We start from the raw sequence: 23,931 nt of genomic DNA, 5'->3' as shown, positions 1-23,931 counted from the left end.
AAGCCACCCTAAATCCAGGATGATCTCTTGAGGTCCACAATTACGTGTGCAAAGGCCCTTTTCTGAAGTAAGGGGACACTTGCATGTTCCGGCCGCAGGGAGACCTCTTTAGGGCCGCCGTCCAGCCCACTGCAGTTGGCCAAGAAGCCTCTACTCCTGGGCGTGGTTGAGTTTCCGACAAACGGCTTTCTCCATCTCAGCTGGCAGCAGGGGCTGGCTGGACCACGAAAGAATGCCAGGCATCAGTTGTCTCACTTCCTGCGTGCAGGGCACCAGGCCCAGGGCCTCCTCCCACACACGGTTTCCTGTTGGCCGCTCTGCTGGGGTGTTCGCTCGGGGGTTGCAAGTGATGCCTCAGAAAGGCTCTTGCATAGACTGCGGGGTAATTTGGGCTTGAGTCTCTCCCCGACCCCCACCCTGTGGAAGCGACAAACCCCCTCCTCTCTGGGAAGGGCACCACTGCTCCAGGGGTCCCACTGTGCGGCTGTAGACGCGGTGGTCTCCATCCCGTGGGCGAGTCCTGGTGGATGTCACGGACAACCTGACATCCAGGGTGAATGGGCTTTCCTCACACCTCCCACCTTCAGAGAGCTCCGTGCGCTCAGGGGACATGCACTTTGTTCTGTCTCTAAGGGCGACCCCCGGCTCAGGGTCCATCTCTGAGATATGGGCCTGGTAATCTCTCACGGCAAAGCCATGGGCCGAGTTGGTGAGTTTGGGGGTGACTGACAGGCCTGAGCAAAGCTGACACGTGAACTCGGTTTTGAAAGGCAAATTTCCTCCCACCACAACCCATTTCTACCTTCCTGCTTTTGTGCCATGCTTGGCGAGGAGCCCAGGGACGTGGGTATTTCTCAGGGACTGTGTTCACCCCTGGTCCTGCCCCTGCCTACCTGCTGCGCTCTGGGCGGGACCCCTGCCTACAGTAATGGCAGCCAGCACCCCTGCCACCCCATGCAGGGGACGGGCCCTGCCACACAGAAACACGTTCCTGAGAAGGTAATAGCTCTGATCTCAAATACAGCCTCAATGTAAAATTTCTTGATTTGAAAATGTTGTAAGGGATACAAACTTAGGGAAGGGCAAAAAAGGATCCCACAGAAACCCCCCCCCCCCCCCATGTCGTGCAGGGCCACCCTGGCCAAGGTGGAGACAGCACTTCCTGAGCTGTCCCAGCCCAGCTCTGCCAGCCAGAGGCACCTGAGCTGGTGAGGCCGAGGGAGGAGCCAGGTGCCTTCACAGGGATGTGAGCAGGACTCCTCCCCTTAATGTTCAACCCCCGCCCCCCCAGTCCTACAGCTGAGCACCCTCAGAGCATCTGGGGCTCCCTCCTTTGGCAGGAATTCTCACACAGCCTTTTTAACTACAAGAAAGTCGTGGGGCCAGGGTACTGTCCTTGCCGTCAAGCTGCTTCACACCTGCTCTTCTCTCCCCCGAGTCCTTGGGGACGCCAGGAACAGACCTCCTCAAACCCACTCCACATGGAGGTGTGGCATCAGGGACAAGGCACCAGGAGAGGGTCCAGGTGGCCGAGGCGCTGAGCCCACCCCCACCTAGGCTGTGTTTCCACCTGTGCTGCGCTGTTGAACCCAACGGGGCCCCAGTTATCGGCTTGGCTGGCCAAGTCTGCAGTGTCTACAGTTAGTCGGCATTTAAGGACAGGATTACGGGACTGGCCCTCCCCGAAGTGACCGTGGGTTGTCTCAGGCTAGACCTGTGTGTTCAGCACAAAGCCGTGCGTGATGCCCCACTGGCTGTGTCCCAAACAGGTGCTGGTCTGTCTCTGGGGACTTGGGATGGACAGTGCCCTCTGGGAGATGGCCCAGCAGACGGTCAGGCACAGAAGAGCCCTCTTCGGGGAGGAAAAAACGAGAGAGCAGAGACCTGGAGCCCTGTTCTACACTCGAGAGCCAGTACACGGGGGCCTGGGAGTCCCAGTGTGCTCCAGGGAAAGGACCCTTGTGTACAGGCCATCTACGTGTCCTCCCCGACCCAGGTGTGGAGGCCCTGGTCGCACAGTCACAGACAGGTCTCTGCCTTGTTCCTGGAAGCGGGGTGGGGTGAACGGGGTGGCCGTGGGGACTGAGCCGCCTGCCGCTGCCGTGTCTTTAGTGCCCGGTAGGCCTGCACAGCCCGCTCTCTCTCCTCCCCGACGATCCGCTGTCGGGCCAGCGACGCGGTCAGAGGCTGGGACACACCACCCGGGCTCAGAAGCATCCTCAGCATCAGCGATTTCTTCCCAGGCTAAAGAACAGAGATAGAAGTTGAGGCACAGGTTCGGGAAGGAAGGAGATGAGGAAGGGCCCACGTTGGTCTGACAGCTGGACGCCCGGGGAGAACGCAGCATTCCGTCTGTAGGCCGTGGACCCGGCAGCGCCGGGGGACACACAGGGCCACCCCCCGCCCCTGCTCACCTGGCCCCCGCCCCTGCTCATCCTGGGCTGGGCGGTCAGCTCTGGGGGCTGCAGGGCAACCTCGCCAAACTTCACCGTGTCTGCAGGGGCAGAGGAGCACAAGTGAGGCCTCTGCCCACACAGCCGCGGCCCCATCCGCTGACCCCCCACTGCTGACCCCGGGAAGACAGCGGGGCCCGAGGCCGACGCAGTCGCTTCAGGAAGAGCCACCTCGGAGCAGCTCCTGCTCCAGCCTTTCTGCTGCCTTTTCCTCCCTTCTCTGCCGGACTCTATCCAGTCGCCGTTTCTGGAACCTGGGGAAGAAAGCACGATGCTGTTCAGATTCCTAAACTCTCGTTTCTCTGGATTCCGAAGGTGGAGATCACCCTGCCCGGGAGGGTGCCCTAGAGTGGACCCCAGTGAGCTGCCACCGTGTCCCCACAGCTGTGCGCCAGAGAGGGCTCCGAACGGCAGGCGCCCAGAGTTCCAAGTCAGTGGTTCTCAGTGGGGGCGACGGTGCCCCGGGGTACGTATGACAACATCCAGAGATGTTCTGGGTTGTCACAGCGGGTGGGAGCGCTCCTGGCACCTCAGGTGGAGGCCGGGGATGGTGCCCCCACCCCAGAGGATGACCGGCCCCGAGTGTCAGCTGTGCGACTGTGTCTAAAGGGTCTCACAAAGCGGCCCTGTGTCCGGGGCATCGCTGCGGCTCCAGACGGTCGTGGGACAGGTTTCCTGTGATGGGCTTCTGGTCACCTGACCCGACTACAAGCACAAAGAGTGCTCAGACGGGGAAGCCCCACGAGGCTGCAGACCATCCCCAACTCATAGGTGCTGAGGGCACTGCTGATGAAGCCCGGGCTGGTGCGGCTCAAAAGCCGCAGCTATGGCAGAAACATCTCGAAAAGCCCTTGTTTGTCAAAACCACCTCCCAGCTCCGGCCCCCAAGCCCAGGGAGGTGGCACGTGGCTTCCTTCCCAGACTCCAGGGCTGGGAGGCAGGGGAGCAGCAACTGGCAGCGGGCTCCCCCTGGCCCCAGATGCCGCCTGAACCCCCTGGAGATGCTGGTGTCCCTACTTTGCGGACAGGACACGGGAGCTGAGAGAGGTCACAGAACTTGCGCATATGGCACAGCTGAAGGCGCTCAGAGATGACGTGGCATCTCCCAGCCAGAGGCAGGGGAACCCCGGGGCTGCGTGGGAACCCCACATGTAGTACCGATCTCCGGCAGAGGCGGCATGGTCCCCTGGTGTTCAGCAAGCCCTCCCGAGAGAGCACGGGGCCTCGTCTTTTCTCCACCTCCCTACTGCAACTGGCCAGGAGGACGGCCGGCCCTTGACCTCAGCTGGCTCTTGGGCCCCCTGGATGCTTTTCCAGAGAAAGGCAAAGACAGAGCTAGGCCTTCAGAGTTCCGTGGGTTTAGAGGCTCCCTGCACCCCAAGGTTAAGAGGCTCGGGTGTAGAGAGAACACTCACCGACTGACCAGCTTTTCACTTCTTACTGCGCTCCCCATTCTGACACTGCAGGAGACAGTCGTGGGACCCCAGCCCCTACCCCGCCCCCACTCACGCTTTCTTCCGCTCTGATTTCTCCTTCTTGGGAGCCGCCTGCACCTCAGGCTGCCGGGCCACCTGGTTCTTGCTGAGAAAAAGCACATGCTGGGCCTCCTGCTCCATACGCCGGATGTAGGCCCCGTCAGACTCCCACTTCCTCTGCTTGAATTTGGGGACAGCAATGTCTGGCTCCACTCCTCTTGCTTCCTTCTCCAATGTCTTTCTGAAGGCCATCCGGGCTGAGGACAAAGCGGGCGTGGGGTGAGGGGCAGGAGGGAGACGGTGCCAGGCTGGCTGCACGTGCTGGTGCCTCTGCCCCAGGCCACGGGGAAGGAAGACCAGACCCAGTGGGAGCAGCCCAACCACAGTAGCTAGAGAGGATTCACGATGCCCAGCTCGGGCACCCTTGCGGATGGGATCCCCGTGGCCCACCGCTCCACGTCAAAGACGTCCACCACGGCTCGGCTGAAAAACAGAACAGGAAATAACCTAAACGTCTATCAAAACATGGCTGCTCGAGGGAGCACCCTATGTTCGTGCGAAGACTTTATCACACAAATCGAGGACAGTAAGCAAAGCACGGGATGGAGGCATAGCTTTACCGCCGTTAACACGTGAAAATAGGCAGACCCTCTCTCTCGGGAAGGCATCTGGCAAGATGAACGGTGCTTTGTCTCAAAGGGTGACAGCAGGATTCAGAGACAGGGAGCCAGGCTATGCCGGGCCTCATACCTCTCAGAACTGCTTGATTTACCGCGTACGTGAGCATACAGCTCTTAAATAACCAAAAACGAGGGCCAGCTCAGGAGGGCACAGTTCAAAGTGTGCCATCTGCCACTGGGGCCAGCGCGCCTCCTCCAATTCTCCCCTTCCGTGCCTCTCTCACGTTCTCTTTGGCAGTCACGTAACCCCAATGAAAAGCAGGAGGTTTACAGAGAAATTCTAGAACAGCACTGCTGTAAAATCAATCTCACATTTGGCAAAACATTTACATACACAGAACATGCTGGACTCCATCCCCCTCAAACGCCCTGAGTGTTGTTTCTGGCAGAGGCTGACAGGTGGGCGCCCAGCGTGGCCTTGAGTGAGGGTTGGAAAGGTAAGTTTCTCAGGGGGGTCCGATCAATTCTCTCCTTAACCTCCGGAAAACATCCACTTCGCTGCACCATCCTTTCCGCACCCCCATCCGAGAAACTGCCATTTCTCACTTGCAAGAGCTTCACTGGCCTGTCGTGTCCACCCCCTCAGTTGTTACACAGTGATCTCTCTTCTGATGGATCTCCACTACTTCTGGGAGGGGAATCCACGATCCTCACAGGAGGCCCCTTGGGGTTGTTCTGGAGCCTCATCTGAAACCACACTACCACCTGCTGCCAGCCACCTCTTTGGCCCTGGTGACACCAGCCCTTGGTTAGTGCCCCCACATGTTCCTGCACCCTCAAACCACTGGGTCCTGGCAGATTTCTTCTGCCTGAAACACGGCAAGTGGATTCAAACACACAAAGCTTTATTACCACCCAGCATGGGCCTGCGCGTTACCTTCTTTCTTTCTCTTTTTGTTACTGATGGGATTTTTCATCTCCTGGCGGCTCCTCATAATCTCTCGGAGCCGGAAAGGGATTTCCTGTTCGTCCTGGTTTTGGGGCTTGCAATTTACTTTCTTTTTTTCTTTGCTGGGAGGGAGAACAGGAGGGTGAGACGAGACTTAAGCTCGGCATAAGCAGAATCAGAGGAACTGAAGCCGGGCCTGGGACGGGAATTTCGCAGGCCACCTGGCTGCTGGGGTGCGTGCCAGGCAAGGAGGCATCCTCACCGCAGACCGTCCCTGCGCTGCGTTCTCGCAGGACGCTGGGGTGGAGGGCCGCTCCCACAGCCCCAGGAGGACTCGTCCCTGACCTCCACTAGGATGGCAAACACGGCACCCCGGAAGGTGGCTAGTGCCTCCACGCTGGAGACCCTCACGCCTTCCCTCACCCGGCCGGTCCCCCGTCGCGCCCATGGCACGGACACAGCGGGGGCCGGGTAGAGACCCACCTGCGCGGTCCGGGCCACGGCGCCGAGCGCTGCTTCCCCGGCAGCTGCTGCTTTCTCCCCTGCGGCCGCTGCTTTCTCCCCTGCGGCCGCCCCGGACCCCCAGGCCCCGCCGTCCCCACCGTAGCAGCCCCTCTACGCCGGGCTCCCGCCATCTGCACGCCGGGCGCTCCAGGAAGAAGCCACTTCCGCCCTTCCGCACAGTCCCGCCCCACGACCGCCACTTCCGCTTCCTGCGCTCAGCCCCGCGCCCATTGGGGCGGTGCCGCTTCCTGGCGGGCCAGGATTGGCCAGAATGGCCGCCCCTCTCGCCTCGGTGGGCGGGGTGAGGCGCGCGTGTGCGTGGGTCGGGCCGTGTGTGATGCTGCTCCGGAGCTTGGCGGAGGGAGGCCGGGCGCTGGCCGCCGCTGCCCGGCGTCCGGCAAGTACCAGCGGGTCGGGGGCCGGGGCTGGGCGCGTTCGGGAGGCCGGGGCCGGCAGGGACTGGAGACGTCCTGCCTTCCCCGCCTGCAGGGGACCGTGGCTGCCTGCCCTGGCTCCACGGGAAGGACCGCCCTGCGCTGGACCCACCCGCTCAGCAGTGTCCCTTGCGCGCCCGCTGTGTGCGAGCCCTTTGGGGAAGCTGCGGTGAACAAGGAGCTGATGCTCCTCGCAAGAGTTAGGGAAATGGATAAATAGAGTCAGGGCCGCGTCTGTCAGTGCTGAGGGCCCCAGACACAGTGGAGAGGGGAGGGGACCCTGGGACCGGAGAACGGATAGGAAGCGGGAGGGCTGCCCTCGGAGCCTTTGGGGGATGACCTGGGGGAAAACAGGGATGAAGGGGCGGTGTCCGCAATCAGGCTGGTAGGACAGGGACGCGGCTGCGCTGGTTGGAGAGGGAGAAGCAGCTGTGCGGCCGGAGCTCACAGGCTCCCGCCCCGCCCCCATTCTGCCAAAGGAGCAGAGCGTTCTTAGCTGGAGGTGCCAAGGTACCCCCCACACCACCATCTGCTGGAGGGCGCACCCAGTGCCTGTACCCGAAGCCAGCATTTCTCATGAGTTGTGTGTTATAGCAGCCCTTATGTCCACTTTACAGAGGGAAAACTGAGTCTAGAGGTGAAGTAACTTGTGTAAGGTCTCATGGGAAATGAGGGAGTGGAGAAGCACCTGGGGCCCCCTGCCAATGACAGGGGCCGAAATTCCCCTGGAGCCGGGGGCAGGCAAGGCCTTACCAGCCTCTGTCTCCTTAGGGGCCACGGCGACTCTCCAGCTGGGGCTGGTGCCGAAGGCTTCCTGGAGGCAGCAGCACTCTTTACCAGCACTGTGCCTGGGTCCAAGCCCGGGAAGGCCACGGAGAGTTCGGGAAGGACCACGTGGAGGTGGGCTCTCAGTCCAGTGCGGAGGGCACCAGGCAGCACAAGTCCTCCTTGCCTGGCGGGGGCCCCTTGGAACCCCCATTTCCCCTGCCCCCCGGGCTCGAACCCCCCACAAATTGCTGCATGAGTGGCTGCCCCAAGTGCGTGTGGGTGGAGTATGCGGATGCGCTGCTGCAGCACTACCAGGATGGCGGGGAGCGGGCCCTGGCCGCCCTGGAGGAACACGTGGCTGACGAGAACCTCAAGGCCTTCCTCAGGATGGAGATCCAGCTCCGAGCGAGGAGTGGAGGCTGAGCCGGCTTGCCCACACCCGCACGCAGACAGGCCCCGGCCTGGCAGCTCCTTCCTCCTCGGGAAGCAACACGGAGCTTCATTCACAGCCCTTCGCGAGGCTGGTGCCAGACAGGAGTAGGAAGAATTATTTATTGACCTCATCTGGGAATAAATAAGTTCTCTGTGGTGCTCAGACCGGAGGCTTCCGTGTTGTCGTTTGCAGGACTGACGTTGCGTTGTCACAGAAAGACGGTACAGGTTGCAATCGAGCATTCGATGAGGGCCTACAGCTTTACCAACCTGTAAGGGTAACTACGTAAGCTCCATTCTTTTGAATGATTATGTGACGACGACCCCAGGAACCCCCTTCTGCCTCCCAGCGTCCCAGAAGTCCTGCCCCGAGGTCAGCTCTGGTTATTCTCAGGGCTGCAGCAGAGGGAGGGCCATCTGGTCCCTCGAAGCTGCTATTGGCAAGGCCTCTAGCAGGCATGAACGCCCGCGGGCAGCCTCGGAAGGGCCCCTTTGTTCCAGCTGCAGGGATCCTTGGGGAGATACCCATTCAGCCAGGGGGGAGGCGGTAGATACACCGCTGGGGCCTGAGCCTTCAGTCCTTCCAACGCACTTAGCTCCGAGGATCGGGGCGATTGGCCAGCGCATCAGCCCTAGAATCAGCCTCCAGGCAACCAGCCAGGTCGGCTGCAGACCTGGCTGCTGGACCATCCAGCCCAGGTAGGACTTTGTCTTAGGGTCCTCACTGCCCACCTCTCCTGCTCACCGCCAGCATGGAAATTGTCCCACCTTCTGTCCCTCCCCCAGCATTTCCAAGCGCTGATACGAGCAGCCTGGACGAGGCGGGGGGTTAAAAGAATTTATGCCTGTTTTATCTCTTCTCATTTAAAGAAAAAGCTAAGATTGTACTAGAATTTGGTGAGAGGTTTGAGCTGGTAGGTCTTCCCAGGTAGGGGCTTTAATGGAAAGCTAGTGTATCACATGGCGATGTGTGGGCCAGGGAGTGGGAGAACATGTGAGCCTAGTGAGACCCCTGTGGCTTAGGCCGTCTTTCCGAACAGCTGAGTGCCCTCCAGAAACAGGGTTTTGATTGGTTCAGAGAAACCAGATTTATGGTGACACATTTATTAGATTATATCTCAGAACATCTAATTTAACCGCATCCTCACACAGACTGAAAAACGGCCCAGGAAGAGAAAGATTTTCCCGAGACAGCAGCACAGCAAGGCTTGGTGGGCTCTGGGCCTCCCTGAAGGGGTAGCTTATCTCAGAGACATAGAGGTTTTCTGTATTTTTCTCAACAATTCAGGTTTATGGGGTGCCTGGTGGCTCAGTCAGTTAAGCGACCGAAGCTTGGTTTTGGCTCAGGTTATAGTCTCATGGCTTATGAGATCAAACCCCACGTCAGCATCGGTGCTGACAGTGCAGAGTCTGCTTGGGATTCTCTCCCTCTCTCTCTGCCTCTCCCCCACTCTCAAAATAGATGTTAAAAAAATCAGATTTATAGAGGTTTTGTATACGTACCCGTGTAGGCACGTACGTACACATTAAGTGCATGCTACTCAGTTGGCCTCGCTTCAGAGCTCAACAGTCCTAGCAGAGGCCTGTGTGATGTGAGCTGTCCCCATCAAGAAGCCACTGGCGTTGGCCCTGGCAGCGAGGCAGGCCCCTCCTGCACGTGGAACGCGGCAATTGTGCCAGGGCAGCATAACACCAGGCTTGCTGAGACGCATGCGGGTGTGGATCTCGCCCTTGTGCATCTGTTTGTTTCCCAGGTACTTCATCTGTGACGTTCTGGCACTGGGCTAGCCGCTGGGGTCCAATAGAAACGTCTGCCCCACTCCACTGGAACGTGCAAGACGGAGGTTAACACAAGCATTGCTCAGACGAACGACCACGTAAGAGTGATGAAGGAAAGTTCCAGTTGCCATGAGGTCCTGTGAAATACGTATCCTGGTCTAGCCTGAGGGGTCATCCTAAGGAAGGAATCCTGGTGCGGAGCTCTGAAGAGGGAGCTAGGGGAACGAGGACAGGTGCAGAATACACCCACCGGAGGGGGCAGCCGGTGCAAAGGGGGAGGGATACAGATGAAGTCAGAGAAGTGGATAGTGGCCACACTATGCGGGACTTGGGGGCCATGAAGGCAGTTTCTTTACAAGTCGGAGGATGGAAAGCAGGGGAGACCCAGGACAGCAGCCAGTTTCTTCTTCGCTTCAGAGATGAGCAGCTTCAGGAGAGGGTCTTGTCTGTCCCCAGCTGTTTGTGATCGCACCTCGTATCCCTTGTCCCGACCACATCCCTGGCTCATGCCTTGGGCCCCAGACCACACCCGAGCCCCTTCCCTCCTCTCCCTGAATCCTCTGAGGTGGCGCCCTCCCTCTGCCCTTCCGAATGGCCCTGATGATCTCATTAGTGTAGCGTCAGGGAACGATCCTAATCGGTTTAGCCGGAGGCAGGATAAATTTCCAGCCGCACCCTGCTGAGGGAGACCTGGTCACTCACACCCATGGCCCCCTGAGACCTGCCCAGTGCGTGGTGAGTAGTGACCTTCCTGGTTGCCTTTCTTGGTGGCCACTTACCCAAGGGTGTTGGTGGGGATCTGCCCCGAGGATGGGGAGCTGGCGGGCTTTTCACCAGAGTGAGGACTGGGTCTGTGGGGGTCTGCCTGCTGTCCTATTCAGAGAGGTTGCCCAGCCAATCACTTTCAGCTCCCCCATATCAAACAGTGGCTGCAGGCAGCCCCCAAGGCCAGCAATGGTCCGGGGACCTTGGGCCACACACTCCCAGCCAACTTGAGTGGGCATCAGCCACAGGCTGGGCTGGGGCCGGGGCAGCTGGGAGAGCTTAGACGGCGGTTTCCATGAGGCCAGCATCTGAGAGTAGGAGTTCGGTCTGGGCCAGGGCTGCGCACACCAGGCCCACGGCCTGGGACTGGGGCAGGGTCTGGCTGAGCCTACACCGTCTAGGCTGTGAGGAGTGGGCATCACAAGGTCTGAGCAGCCTGGACCACCAGGCCCGCTGCCATGCACCTTGGGCCCCGTGCACGTCCTCTTGGCATGGAGGCGGAATCTTAGGGAGGGAAGGTCCATGGTGGGGTCCCCCTGGTACCGGGTGCCCACACCCACCACCCAGCCTTCCTCGGGGTGGGCCCACCTGTTCTCGCCTGCCAGTCTCAGCCCTGGTGCTCTAGCAGGCAGCTGGCAGTGGCCCAAGGCTGGATTCAGGCACTGCAGCCCACAATACCAGGGATGGGTCCCAAGAGGCGGTGCCTGGGGTATCCAGTGCCAGGGGCTCCTGTCTGTGTCATGTGCTTAGCCCCAGAACCTTCCAGGCTCACAGTGGCCCTGAGGGATTAGGGTCTCCCTCTGGAGCTAATAGGCTTAGGGGAAGCTGAGTTGCCCTTGAGCAGGGTCAGGGGGCTTAGGACATCCAGGGAGAGGTTCTGCGGGAGGGGCAGAGGGGAGGTCACCCTATGCAGTGGGTTCAGGGACACCAGCAGGTGGCACTGGTGCCCGGAGCAGTCCCTCAGCACAGCGAGTGGCCGGGGGTGGGGTGGGGGGTGAAAGAGTCTACTAGTTGAGAGAGGAAGCTGCTGGGGTGGAGGGGAGGGTTGCACAGCTGAGCTCTGGACTTGTTCTGAGACACGACCCTCCCTGGCCAGCCCGCTGCCCTCCCTTTCTCAGTCGTTCTTCATTGACACTACTAGCTGCCTGGCATGCCACCGGGAATGAGACAGAGTGTCCCCACCCGCCCGAGGGGGGGTGCACCTGCAGGGCCACCCACGACTCTCATTCCCTCTGCCTGACCCCAGCTGGAGCCCCACCTGGAGATGAGAGGGGGCTGTTGTCGGGGTCATGCCCAGGATCTCGTGTTTCAGGATTTCCTCTGTTCTTCTGGGTTGAGGCCTGCAAGGGGGCTGACTGGCGTCCCCTCCCCCCACCAGCCTGGTGTGCCCCCAGCCCACAGCGTGAGGAAGTCTAGAAGCCAGAGGTCTCCGCCGTCCTGGCCATGAACCTGGAGCCACCCAAGGCCGAGATCCGGTCTGCCACCAGGGTGATTGGGGGGCCTGTCACTCCCAGGAAAGGGCCCCCCAAATTTAAGCAGCGGCAAACCAGGCAGTTCAAGAGCAAACCCCCCAAGAAAGGCGTCCAAGGGTAAGCAAGGCTTGGGGAGGGGCCCAGCCCCAGGCTACACAGGAAGGAGGCGGGGCTACACTTTGAGTGGGTGCTCAGCTGTCCTGTCCTGGCTGAGGGTGGTCCCATCATCCTAATAGGGTGGGGTGGTTCTGGAGGGCCTGAGGGTCCCCCTCAGCGTGGGGGTGCGGGAGGGCTCCGGGGCTCCTGTCCCCCTCTACCTGTTACTGCCAAATGGGTCTGGAGACTGTGCTCACTGCCACCTAGGGATTCAGCCACAGGCCAACCACTGACGTGTGTCCCTGCACACACACTCACAGCCAGGGCACGCTGGGCGACTCAGGGGTCTGCGGTCAAGGGCATGAACACCCCCCCCACACACCCCCACTCCTCTTTTCCTGGCCGCTGGCCCTCACCACTCTGTCCTATAGGTTTGGGGATGACATCCCTGGAATGGAAGGCCTGGGAACAGGTATGATGTCCTCGAGGGTCTTCCCAGGTCCCCCCCACTCCCCCACCTGTGGGCTTGCCTGCCGTCCCACCCTTCCTCTCCTTCCTCTGGCAGAAGCTTATCTAGGGCGCCGCCCCAAGCCTGTCCTTCGTTCTCTGCCCCAATATCGAGCTTTAGACCTCCCGTTCGGTGGGTTCACTGTGGACTTGGAGGGGCTGGAAAGGCATGGGGAGCTCTTGCCGTCCCTCTCTCCACCTGGCCTACTGCACCCACTGTCTTCCACCCGGCCCGCTCCGGCTGGCGTGCCCCGGTGGGGAGGGCTCTGCACCCAGGACTTCTCTCACCCCCTGAGGGGATGGTGGCCCCTGGGGCCGTGACCCTCCTGGTCCCACTGTCCCTTCTCCTGCAGATATTACGGTCATCTGCCCATGGGAGGCCTTCAACCACCTGGAGCTGCACGAACTGGCCCAGTACGGCATCATCTAGCGCGAGAGCCTGACCCGGAGTCCCAGGGCCCTACCCCCCGCTGCCCGCTCCGACCCCTGGTCAGGATTCCTGTGAGGAAGCCCATCCCCCCGAGGGTGTCCAGATTGTCCAGTTTGTGTTTGGAGACCCTTGCAAGGTGACAACCTTGGGACCCTAGATGCTAGTTACCAGAAGCCCCCCGTCTCCCTGCAGGACATCTCGGGCCCGGTCAGGCCCTGCTTAACTTCCAGAGGCCCGCAGATCTTCTTTTAGGGCTGGAAAGCCAGGGCAGGGCTCCCAGAAATGTCCCTCACCCCCTGCTCCCGTCCTGCTATCTGGTGGTGAGGACAAGCCCCCCTCACCAGTCCTTCCCAGCTGGTGCCCTTGGGTTGGTGGCGGGGGAGGGGTGGGGGGCGGTGTCCCGGTGGCATCAGGAAGAGCGCGGCACCCCTCCAAACCCATCACGCCAGCAGGAAACCTGACCTCCCCGCCACGGCCCATGCTTGCTGTCCGTGTTGCAAAATAAAGTCAGCATGCCTCCCCTCGCTCGTCTAGAGTGTGCCGTGGTGCGGGCAGGGCCCAAAGGTGTGGGTCTCCAGCCGGAGTGCACGGGTACAGGTGCAGGGTGTTGGGGGCCGCAGGGGCCTGGCCGGGCTGAGGGGGAGGGACGCCCACGAGGCGCTGAGTCTGGGCCTGTGGTGGCTGGGGGTACGCCCGGCAAGGCCAGACACGCTGGGGGGCAGGGCGCGCACGCCCGGCTGCCGGAGCCCACCCGCCAGGGGGTGGATGGGGCCCAGCCACAGCTCCTGCCGGGAAGAGGGATGCTTAGCCCTGCCCCACAGGTGAGGAAACAGGCACAGAGAGATTGTGGAGTTTGCTCAGTGGCCCAGCCAGCCTGTCCTCAGTGGTCCACGAAAGCTGGATGGGCGCCCACCCGTGACCCAGCAGCTCCTCCCCTGACACCACACCCGGGGGAAGCGGGCACACCTGCACACACACACACACACACACACACACACACACACACACACCTGTGTGGAACTGTCCCCAGCAGCAGTCACCATCTGGAAGCCACCCAAGTGTGCATCCACACGGGCCAGGTGCGTTTGTGGGCGTCTGCACACAGCACGGTGCAGACGTGACTCTTGGGAAGGGCCCTCTGGGGTCCCGTTAACGTGAAAGGGTCACCGACGGTGATGAAGTGCGATCGGGGTGCCCGCAGCGAAGGGGCAGAGGAGTTGGCAGAGGCCGGCTCCTGACCCGGCAGCCGATCTGCAGGTGCTTAGCTAGGTAAGGGTTCCTCACGCTACCCGCTTAACACCGGCGCTGTTTATTGTGTGGATGCTGCCTCTCGCTCAAGTTTACTCCCGCCTGGGCCCCACCTCAACCACCACAACGGGTAGGAAAGGGCGAGGTGACCCCAGAGGAGGGCAGGTACCCAGGCTGTGGTGAGAGAGTGAGGCATCAGGGCTGGGATCAAGACTGGGGGTCATAGGTGACATCCTAGGCAAAGCGTCAGAGGCGGGGTCAGAGTGGAGGTCAGAGGCAGGGTTTGGAGGTAGGCATCAGAGGCGGTCGGAGGTGGAGGTTGGAGTTGGGGGCTTGGCAGCAGGATTTCATCCGGTCTCCATACCCCACACGCTCCCTGCCCGCCCGGTGGCTCTGCCTGGCGTCCCCGGAGGAGGCAGACAGCGGCCAGCAGCACCCACCAGGCTCAGCTTACGCTCAGGTCACAGCGGCGTTTGCCAGGGAGCAGGCAGTGCCCGACTCAGTGGTGGAGAACAAAAGTCCCCAAAAGATCGTGAAATCGGGAGGTGGCACAGGGACTCATTCTAGCGGGGCCTGACGGAACCAGGAAGGAGGCAGACGTGCTCTGCCCTCAGGGGAAGGGGGGCCCTGGGGGGCCGGAGGCACAGCCGGTGGAGGAGGCCAGGGCGTCTGGGATGCTGTAGGACACCTTCCCTGGGGTCCTCCTGGGCTGTCAGCCCTGGGCCAGTTTGGCAGGGGCCGTTTCACGGAGTGTGAGGCGCGGGTGGACAAGGCCACCGTCCCTGCGGCTCTGGGGCTGTCCACCTCCCCCCGGCGGACGGCCAGGGCCCTCACCAGCTGGTTGGCCAACAGGAGCTCCACCCCTTGGACCGCCACAACCACGATGGCGTAGGCGCCCGCAGCCCGCACGTTCCTGCGCAGCCACCGCCGGAGAGGAGGGCCACAGCCCTCCAGGTGCACCACTCTCCGAGCGGCATCCTCGTCCAGGCGCAGGGCTCCAGAGCCACACTGGTCGTTGACAGAGGCTCCGTCTTCCCCGGGGTGGATGCAGCAAGAGGCAGGAAGGCTGCAGGCCTGGACCCCTGGGGAGCTGCAGTTAAAGTACCTGTAAGGGCGGGCACACCTGGGCGTCAGTCTGGAGGGCACACGCAGACACACAGATGCGTGCACGCCCGCACACATACTTGTGCACACACAGTACCCAGGTTTCCGGAGCTTATCCCAGCACCCAGTAGCCCTGCGCACATGCGGGCACCTGTAAAATCTCGGCTAGAAGGGACGTATTTGGTGACAGGGTTCAAGGGGAGACAAGCTCGTGATGGGGGGGGAGTGAAGACCGCCTCGCTCGGTGGGGGCTGCTGAGTTGGTCTGAACAGGCAGGACTGGAGGGGGCAGGTGGGCGGAAGCCTGCAGGGGGTCACAACGGGGAGTGAGGGGCAGCACTTGGGAGGAGCTTGCCAGGCCGGAGGAAGCTGCTCTCCTCACGGCCCCCGCCTCCAGGCAGCAGCCCAGCGTCCCCGGCCTTTGACTGGGGTCCAGGGTCCTGTGCCTCCAGGTCACCCCCCTTGCCCTCCCTCACAGGCCTGCTCTCATCTCCCGGAAGAGTGGGCTTCACCAAGACAAGGACTCGAAAGCCGGCAGGATAGGTGGCAACGTGACCCCACAGGGGCCTGCCACCAATCCGAAGTCAGACACAGCCCGTGAGTGAGAACACCCACATGGATGCTTCTGGGATGCCTGGCACGTTTGAGTGACCGCTGGATACAGATGGCTGTTTTTCAAGCCTCTGTATGGCTCTGTCTCTTGTGGCCAGTTGTCCTCAGGCACAGTGTAAAAAATACACTACACCGTGTTCCTAAATCCATGCACACACAGACGCACGCTCGCACACGGACACCGGCGTGCACACGCTGTTGAGGGAGAACCGTGGAGCCCAGAGCCGTGTCCCCAAGTAACCTAAAAGTCATTTTCATTTGACACTGAGATGTCCTGTACGATGACCTTCACAAAAACACCCCCAAAAGTGACTTTCTGACTCTGCTGGCTCGATCTCGGTCCACCTGGTCCTGGTCCACGAGAGGGAGCAGAAACACGGGCCCAAGAGTGTGCACGTGCATGTGTGTGTGCATACGTGCAAGCGTGTCCACGTGAGCACGTGCATGAGTGAGTGTGCCCACGCAAGCGAGTGCGTGGCCTGGTCTGCTGGCCGCTAGGGACCGTCCCTCCCCCTTGGGCCCGGGACTCACAGGTTCCGCGTCCAGTCCCGGTAGGAAGACGCCCCGCAGCACTGGAGCCCAAGCTGGATTTGGTCAATAAGGAAGCGCAGGCCCGGGTCATCCTGATAGTGGGTGATGGCCGCACGCAGGGTGTGCTCCAGGCCATCCTGCAGTGGGCCCCAGAGGGCCACCAGCAGGGCACCCACCACGGCCTCCAGCAGCAGGAAGGCGACGAGACCCCCCGAGAAGCAGCGGAGCAGAAAAGCGCTCTCACACAGGGCCCCCAGGCAGCCCGCCAGGCTCACCGCACTGACGGCCAGCCCCCCCAGTACCAGTCCCAGAATGGGGTCTTCGGGCAGGGCCGCCCCCCAGACGCTCCCCAGAGACCCCTTGACGGCCAAGCCCCAGAGCCCGATGGCCAGGGCCAGCAGACCAAGCAGAGAGAAGAGGAAGTTGAGCAGGAAGGTCAGGCACTTCAGGCAGCTGATTCCCAAGGGGAGGGAGGAGGCCGGGCCTCCCCCGGGGCCTGCCCTCCAGACCCGCTCCTCTTGGGGCACCGGACCTGGACGGCTTGAAGTGAGCGGCCCCTCCTGGCACCCGGGGTCCTGCAGAGGAGGGAGGGATGAACAGGGAGACTTCACCAGCACGATGCGATAACCAACAGGGAGGTGGCCTCCTCCTCGCGGCCAGGGGTCAGAGCCCGGCAGCGGGAAAGAGGCTGGACAGTGCATAGAGACCCTCGGAGTCCGGAGACATGGTGGCCTCCGGGCTCGTCGCGTTCAGCCAGGCGGCAGAGGGGACGGTGAGGGCCCACCTCCTTTCGAACAAGGGCTGCCTGTACCCTGCCAGTTCACGGTCCAGACTGAGCAAGGGGATCCAGAGAAGCAGCCGTTCCACCAACACGCTCCTGCCCTTTATCTCCCCCGACCCACCCGTGCGATGAAGGATGTGGGTCAGGCCCCCTGACTTGCCTGCAGCGCAGGCACGGGGCAGGCAGCCCGTTACCCCAGGTTTGGAAAAGCATCTGTGTGGGTTGGTCTGTACGTGCAGTGGAGAGAGGGGCTTCCCCACCCAGGCCAGGGGGGTGGGGGCCTGTCAGGCAGAAGGGCTGGCCCAGGGGACTGCCCTTTCTGCTCCCCCCTCTGAGACCAGCCCCAATGTCCCAGGGTCTGCTGGGCTGGTCCCACTGTCGGAGCACAGACGTGGTACCGGGCCTACAGCTGTAGGAGGCAGGCTCCCAGGGCAGGGAGAAGGGCGGCCTGAGACCAGGGCTCTGTGGGATTCAGGGCCCTCCAGCAGGACACTCAGCCACCCTCTGGGGCACTGGCCAGGCCAGGTGCGGACTGTCGGGAAGTGCTGACCCCTCCCCTGCCCCCACGTCTGACTCTGCATCAAAACCTCATCCGTTATGAACTTGGAGCTGAGAAGAAGAGAACTATTTATCAGCCCCTGAGACCCCAACAGTCAGCAGGAGCAAAAGGGCAGGTTGCTGGCACCACGTTGTGGGGGGCAGGGGGGAGCTGGAGGGGGGAAGGGGGCACCAGGGCAGGTAAGAAGGCCAAGAGGCTGGTGGGGGCGTAGTCACAGGTGGAGGTGGATGAGCAGGACAGGAGGGAGGTCCCGAAGGCCCCAGTGGGCACCGTCCCCCCGTTCCCAGAGCATGGACGCAGCCACGTCAAACACAAGGCAGCAACAGGAAACGTTTCGGAGCTGGAGCAAGGTGCGGGGTGACGGTCGGGTGCCTGATCAGTAACCCCCCGTCCTAAACTTAGCTCCTCACGGGCGCCCACCTGCTGGCCGGTCCCAGCACACCGCAAGGCTCAGGGTGGGGGTGAACCCAGCCTGAGGTCCTCCCAAGAGCCTTGGGTGGGGGGTGGAGACACCTCCAATCCGGGGCTGAGGCCAACAGGGCACTGGCTTACCTGGACCAGCAGGGGGCTCTTTTCCCCTTCCTCCATTCTCCAGCAGGACAGGTGCGCTGGGCCCCCGCCTGGCCTCTCTAGCTGGGACGCAGAGCTGGTGCCGTGTCCTTGGCCGGTCTGTGAGCTGTGCAGTCGGGGCCGGCTGAGCTGTGAACCGAGCCAGGAGGCCACAGTCATGACCAGATCATGTGAGGCATCACATTTTAGGGCTTAAGGCAGCCTCTGCTTGTTGAGACGGAGAGCCTCTGTGGATTCCCTGAGGCTCCGTGCAGGCGTGATGTGGGTCGGCTGCCACCTCGTGGTGACCGCTGCAGGCCCCCAGGGTGGGCCTCGGCCTGGCAGGTCGGCTCCATCAGTTCACCCAGGGAATCAGACCCGCGAACTGGTTCCCAGAAACAATCCTGGGAGACCCGCCAGCAGCTAGATGCCAGGTTATCCTCCCGATTCATTCACTGCAAGAACAAAGCCGTGTCCACTGGCCAGATCACGTCCCTCCTGGTTTTGAGGTATGTGGGCTCCCCACTCTCTCTGAGTTTGTCTTTTCAGGGGCAGGACTGTGTTCACTGTGTCCACTGGGCCCTAGAGCTTGGACAAACCCGGGCCACGCAGCTGCTGTGCAGACAGGGTGCTCTCTGGCCCTGTACTTCCTGGCCCCTCTCCCTGGCTTGGATGGTGGGGGGGAAGCAAGGCTCAGAGCAGATGCCCACCCGCTACCAGTGCTTTGAGAACACGGGCGCATACCTCTCCACGCCTCCCTCCCTCCCTTGTGATGTGTGGGATTATGATACGAAGGTGAGTCCTTGGCTCGTGGGGATCTCTGGAAGTTGGGGGAGCACATGTTTCCATGGCAGGAGAAAGTTGGGGGGCCTCCTCCGGGGCAGGTATGCCACAGGCCCCGCTGTCTTCACCATCCTCTCCTCTGGTGTTTCTTGGCTGCTTCGGTTTGACATCCAAGCCCCCCCCCCCCCCCCCCCCCCCGCCTTACAGTCCAGCCCCATGGGCTGCCTGCCAAGCACTCGAGTGCCCTTGACCTTTGCCACCCCCTGAAATCTCCTCCCTGTGTCCAGTTCCAGACCACATCCTGCCCAGCGAACGGAGGCCTCCCCTCTCCTGGGCTTTTGGGGGGCACTTTTCACTTCTAATGTGCTCCGTTTGGCTTCGTTTTGTAATTATCTGTGTTCTGGCTTCGTGTTCCCATGCGACAATCACGCAACTGAGCCCAGTCTACGTTCCCGACCTGCAGGACCGTGAGGCAAACGAGTGGCTGTCGTTTGAAGCCGCTAAGTTTTGGAAGAGTTTGTTTCACCCCATTACCGTCACAATGGATTTACAATAGATGCACAATCCTACGACAGATAACTGTCGCAAGAGATCACGGATATATGCCAGGGACTGTCGGAGCCCTGGCGATACGGCAGTGGAAAAACTCGTCAACTTGTCAGCAGGAAGCGGAAGTCCCAAAGTAGGCGAATAGATACGTGAGTATATGTGATTTTATATGGTCGCCAGAGTTATGAAGCCAGGAAAGGAGGCAGGAGAGTTGGGGGAGGGGTGTTGTCTTACCTAAGGTGCTGAGGGAGAGCCCCACTGTGAGGCATCTGGCCCCCAGGTATGTCCTGAACTGCAAACAGGGACTCAAACAAATACACATGCACGCATATTCACAGTAGTGCTATTCACAACTGCCAAAAGGTGGAAACAGCCCAGGTGTGAATCCGCGAAGAACAGATAATCCAAATGATGTGCTCCATCCACCCAATGGAATGTCAGCCACGGAAAGGAACAGAACTCTGACACCTGCTACAACATAGCTGGGCCTTGGAAAATTCGCGCTCAGTGAAGGAAGCCAGACACACAAGCCCACCCTGCAGGATGCCGTCGCGTGAAATACTCAGAATAGGTAAATCTGTAAGGACGGAAGGAAGATCAGTGGCTGCCAGGGGCTGGGGGAGGGGGAGGGGGGGCTGCTGCTGAATGGGGTGGGGTTTCCCTTTGGGGGTGATGGGAATGTGTGGGAACCACAGATGACGTGGTTGTACCACCTTTTGAAAGCACTAAATGCCCCTGAATTGTCCACTCTAAAATGGTTAACAGCATGTTACGTGAATTTCATTTGCATTTCATTTCATATCATTTCATATTTTAGAGAGAGAGAGTGTGTGAGTGAGGGAGAGAGGTAGAGGGACAGAGAGAATCTTAAATGGGCTCCATGCTCAGCACGGAGCCGGATGTGGCTCGATCCCATGACTCTGGTCATGACCTGTACTGAAATCAAGAGTTGGATGCTCAAGTGACTGAGCCACCCAGGCACCCTGAGAATTTCATCTTAATATATTTAAATCTGGGGCGCCTGGGTGGCTCAGTCGGTTGGGCGGCTGACTTCGGCTCAGGTCATCTCATGGTGTGTGAGTTCGAGCCCCGCATCGGGCTCTGTGCCGGCAGCTCAGAGCCTGAAGCCTGCTCCAGATTCTGTGTCTCCCTTCCTGCCCCTCTCCAGCTTGCACTCTGTGTCTCTCTCTCTCTTTCAAAAATGAATAAATGTTAAAAAATTTTTTTGAAATTTCCTTAAAAAAAAAAGAGGTTATCAACTTAAAATGAGGCAAATGGGCCAATGGCCTTGTACGAAGAGGAAACTGGGACACACAGAGGGACACCAGGGATGCCTGAGCACAGAAGAAAGACACAGCTGTCTGCCAGCTAAGGCGGCCGGCCTCAGAAGAAACCGAACTTGGTCACCTTGATCTCAGGCTTCCAGCATCCAGAACCACGAGAAAACAGATTTAAGTTCTCCAGTCTGCGGGATTTTGTTACGGCAGCCCTAACAAAGTGAAACGACCACCATAGAACTTTAAAGAGTCAGTGTAATAGGGGTGTCCGGGGGGCTCAGTCAGTTAAGCGTCGAGTTAGGCTCAGGCCATGAGCTCACGGTTCATGGGTTCGAGCCCCGCGTCGGGCTCTGTGCTGACAGCTCGGAGCCTGGGGCCTGCTTCGGATTCTGTGTCTCCCTCTCTCTCTGCCCTTCCCCTGCTTGCTGTCTCTCTCTCTCCCTCTCTCTCTCTCTCTCATAAATAAAGATTAAAACATTTTTTTTTTTTAATGAATACGTTTGGATAGAAGAGAAGCAAAAACACTAGAGGCCATTCTGTAAAAGAGGAGCAGGAAATAGAAGGGTGCGTGTTGGCAGAATAAAACCCAGTACCTTGATCTCCAGGCAACCCTTTCGGCTCTCCCTCCGGAGTTTGTCTTGGATCTGGACACTTCTCAGCCTTTGCTGTCACCCCGCTGTCCTCTGGACTATGGCATCAGCCTCCTCACCCGTCTCCCTGCTTCTCCCCGCCGTCTCTTGTCCCTTCAGCTTCCGGAGAATCCTTCTGAAACATAATGGAGAGCATGCCTTCTTTGCTCTCTTCCCCCCAAAGGCTTCCTAACTTCTATTTAGAATAGAATTTAAAGGCCTTTCCACGTCTCACGTGGTTCTTCCTGACCCAGCCCTCCCTTGCCCTCACTCATGGTACTCCAGCCACGCTGGCTGCTTTGTTGCTCCTGGAGCACCCAGCACTTCTCAGGTCGCCGCTGGACCTTTGCACATGCTTTCCCCTCATCCTTTCACTCTTCCCTCAGATACCCGTATTGCTCGCTTTACCTAGGACCCGCTCACACATCATCTCCTTAGAGAGGTCTTTGTTGACCATCTGCTTTCAGATAGCCTCTGGGCGCCTGGGTGGCTCAGTCCGTCAAGCATTCGAATCGTGATTTAGGCTCAGGTCACGATCTCACGGTTCATGAGTTGGAGTCCTGCATCAGGCTCTGACAGTGACAGTGTGGAGCCTGCTCGGGATTCTCTCTCTCTTTCTGCCCTTCCTGTGCTTGTGCTCTCGCTCTCCTTCTCTCTCTCTCTCAAAAGAAATAAACAAACTGAGAAAAATAAAATAGTCTCTATCACCCTCCACCTCCTCCCCTGCTCTGGTTGTCCATTACTGGACATCGTATACCTGCATGTATACCACAACCTGCCTCCTGCTGGGAAGACTCCACCAGGGGATAGCTTAGCCAAGCCACACACGGAGAAGACACTTGAAAAGTTATCTGTTGACAGACTGAACAAGGCAAGCTCAAATGACTGTTGAGATTGAGATTATAGAACAGATGGTGGTGTAAACGTGGGGATTGGAGCAGTAATAACAGAGCGGGGGAAGGTGGAAGGTGCCGACAGGGAGGAAAGGAGAGTGGCAGTCCCCTGAACTTTCCAGCACAGGGGATAAATACAACCTGAAGCTGAGCCACGGGGTTAAAAACACGGATTTGGGTCTTTAAAAGTTTTCATAACTCTCCCCCACAGTCATGGGCAAGGTCAGCCACGGACTTTGCAGGGCCCAGCGCAAAACAAGGAGGGGCTCCTAGCTGAACATTATGAAGAGTTACCAGCCCTTGGCAGCTGAACGTCGAACCCAGCACGGGGCGGGGCCTCTGGGCCAGTCGGTGGCCCGGGAGGCTGGCCCTGGCGGCACAGTTTAGAATATTACATCTCTGGGGCGGAGAAATGTTGACCTTCAATGCAGTTTAAATTCAGTTGTTTCTCTTCTGTCGGATTCCTGGCAATACCTTTTTTCGTTTTTCGTAGCATGAAAGTGTGACGTTTCCTTCCTGAAATTATTTCTCTGCATGCTACCGGCAAGACGGAGGGCGTGCCAGTTTCCTCAATTATCAGCCAGCAGGGATGGCTTCTGGGTGAGAGTCGGACTTTCTCCGCACGGCCCGCGCTTTCAGAAAGCAGCGCGTCCCGGGGGCGTCCTTCCCGCCTGCCGGGCGGGGCCCTGGGCTCCGCGCGCGGCTCCGAGGCGGGCTCCGGGGCCGCGCGCCTGCGCATGCGCGGGCCGTTGGAGGGCCGGAACTCAGTTTCGGGGCTGCGCTGCCGGCGGAGCGCGTTGGGCGAGGCGCCGGACGTCGCGGCGGTGGCGGCCGGCGGCGAAGCTGGAGCGGCGGTGGCGGCGGCGGCGGGAGGCCGGGGCTGAGGCCGGGGCCGGGGCCGGGGCTGCGAGGCCCGCGGGGCGGCAGGCGGCGGCGGCCCGGGGCTCGAGCCCGGAGGCGGGATCGGCCGCCATGGCCGAGAGCATCGTGAGTGGGGCGGCAGCGCGAGCGGGGCGCCGGGATGAGGCAGCAGATTTACCGGCGCGGCCTGTGGGGCGGCGGAGTCCGCCTCCCGCCGCCGCCTCCCGGCCGAGGGCTCGCGCCGTCCCCGCGCTCCCGTCCGTCCGCCCGTCCGCCCCTCCCCGGCCGTTGGCGACGCGGGCCGCGCGGGCCCCGCCGGGCGGGCCGGGCCGGGTGCGGGGCCGCGGGCCTTCCGCCACCACGTCCCCGGCGCGGGCCGGGCTGCGGGGCAGGGCTGCGGGGCGGCGGGCCCTCGGAGCCGGGGCGCGCCCCTGCCCGCGCACCGGGCCCCGGAGGTGCCGGCTCAGAGTTCCCGCGAGGAGAGAGCTCTGTGTCCAGAGGGGCCTTTGCGGACGCGGGGTGCCGGGCGGGGGGCGCACGGCGGCTCGCCGCCTCCTGCTCCTCGGTGGCAAGGACAGTTTGACAGCTACCTGTTTGAAAGGGAACCTTTTAGAATTTGACTTGTGACCAGGAATTAGGAATTGGCATGCCCTCCCCCCCCATCCCCCCCGCCGTGCCCCTTAAAGATAAAGTCAGTGGAAACGAGGAGGAAACAACAAAACAAAACCAAATCGGAAAACAGAACAGTCCTACCTTTACTTGCAGCAAGTTCCCTCTCAGAAGTCAATGTGGCTGGAAAAAAATCAACAGACCAGGTGGACAGAAGAATTTTGGTTAATGTTAAGGAATATTTGGGATTTCTGGGGAGGAAG

The 23,931-nt window shown here is 60.6% G+C and overlaps 5 protein-coding genes and 1 long non-coding RNA gene across 6 annotated transcripts in view; 3 read left to right on the top strand and 3 right to left on the bottom strand.

The window, feature by feature from the left end:
- Window positions 1–1,019: 1,019 nt before the first annotated feature.
- On the bottom strand, window positions 1,020–6,187 carry CCDC137 (coiled-coil domain containing 137). Its single transcript, XM_043585373.1, has 6 exons — window positions 5,981–6,187; window positions 5,486–5,619; window positions 3,963–4,185; window positions 2,625–2,707; window positions 2,415–2,494; window positions 1,020–2,244 (listed from the first exon to the last, which is right to left on the bottom strand). The coding sequence occupies exons 1-6, from the start codon at window positions 6,130–6,132 to the stop codon at window positions 2,020–2,022; spliced, it is 897 nt and encodes a 298-aa protein (XP_043441308.1). The 5' UTR covers window positions 6,133–6,187; the 3' UTR covers window positions 1,020–2,019.
- Window positions 6,188–6,283: 96 nt separating this feature from the next.
- Window positions 6,284–7,800, top strand: OXLD1 (oxidoreductase like domain containing 1). The gene is made up of 2 exons (XM_043585376.1): window positions 6,284–6,398; window positions 7,207–7,800. The coding sequence occupies exons 1-2, from the start codon at window positions 6,339–6,341 to the stop codon at window positions 7,624–7,626; spliced, it is 480 nt and encodes a 159-aa protein (XP_043441311.1). The 5' UTR covers window positions 6,284–6,338; the 3' UTR covers window positions 7,627–7,800.
- LOC122485948 lies at window positions 7,742–9,894 on the bottom strand. Its single transcript, XR_006297987.1, has 2 exons — window positions 9,139–9,894; window positions 7,742–7,905 (listed from the first exon to the last, which is right to left on the bottom strand). It is a non-coding gene; the product is annotated as an uncharacterized LOC122485948 (long non-coding RNA).
- Window positions 9,895–10,039: 145 nt separating this feature from the next.
- PDE6G (phosphodiesterase 6G) lies at window positions 10,040–13,208 on the top strand. The gene is made up of 4 exons (XM_043585379.1): window positions 10,040–10,149; window positions 11,492–11,768; window positions 12,179–12,219; window positions 12,608–13,208. The coding sequence occupies exons 2-4, from the start codon at window positions 11,623–11,625 to the stop codon at window positions 12,682–12,684; spliced, it is 264 nt and encodes an 87-aa protein (XP_043441314.1). The 5' UTR covers window positions 10,040–10,149; window positions 11,492–11,622; the 3' UTR covers window positions 12,685–13,208.
- A 769-nt stretch (window positions 13,209–13,977) lies between these two features.
- Window positions 13,978–21,436, bottom strand: TSPAN10 (tetraspanin 10). Its single transcript, XM_043585372.1, is given in 5 exon segments — window positions 13,978–14,631; window positions 14,634–15,037; window positions 16,179–16,753; window positions 18,071–18,217; window positions 21,270–21,436. Coding segments are annotated over 4 exon segments (1,104 nt in total). The 5' UTR covers window positions 18,107–18,217; window positions 21,270–21,436; the 3' UTR covers window positions 13,978–14,542.
- Window positions 21,437–23,002: 1,566 nt separating this feature from the next.
- NPLOC4 (NPL4 homolog, ubiquitin recognition factor) overlaps window positions 23,003–23,931 on the top strand; it is a 61,475-nt gene continuing 60,546 nt past the window's right edge. Inside the window, exon 1 of the mRNA XM_043585368.1 lies at window positions 23,003–23,185. Coding sequence (XP_043441303.1) covers window positions 23,171–23,185 — 15 coding nt within the window. The 5' untranslated portion in view covers window positions 23,003–23,170. The remainder of the gene's footprint in view (window positions 23,186–23,931) is intronic.

The sequence above is a fragment of the Prionailurus bengalensis genome, chromosome E1 (assembly GCF_016509475.1).
Source record: "Prionailurus bengalensis isolate Pbe53 chromosome E1, Fcat_Pben_1.1_paternal_pri, whole genome shotgun sequence".
Classification (NCBI taxonomy): Eukaryota; Metazoa; Chordata; class Mammalia; order Carnivora; family Felidae; genus Prionailurus; species Prionailurus bengalensis.
Note: the sequence above shows the minus strand (reverse complement) of the source record. Positions and strands in the feature narration are given on the sequence as shown.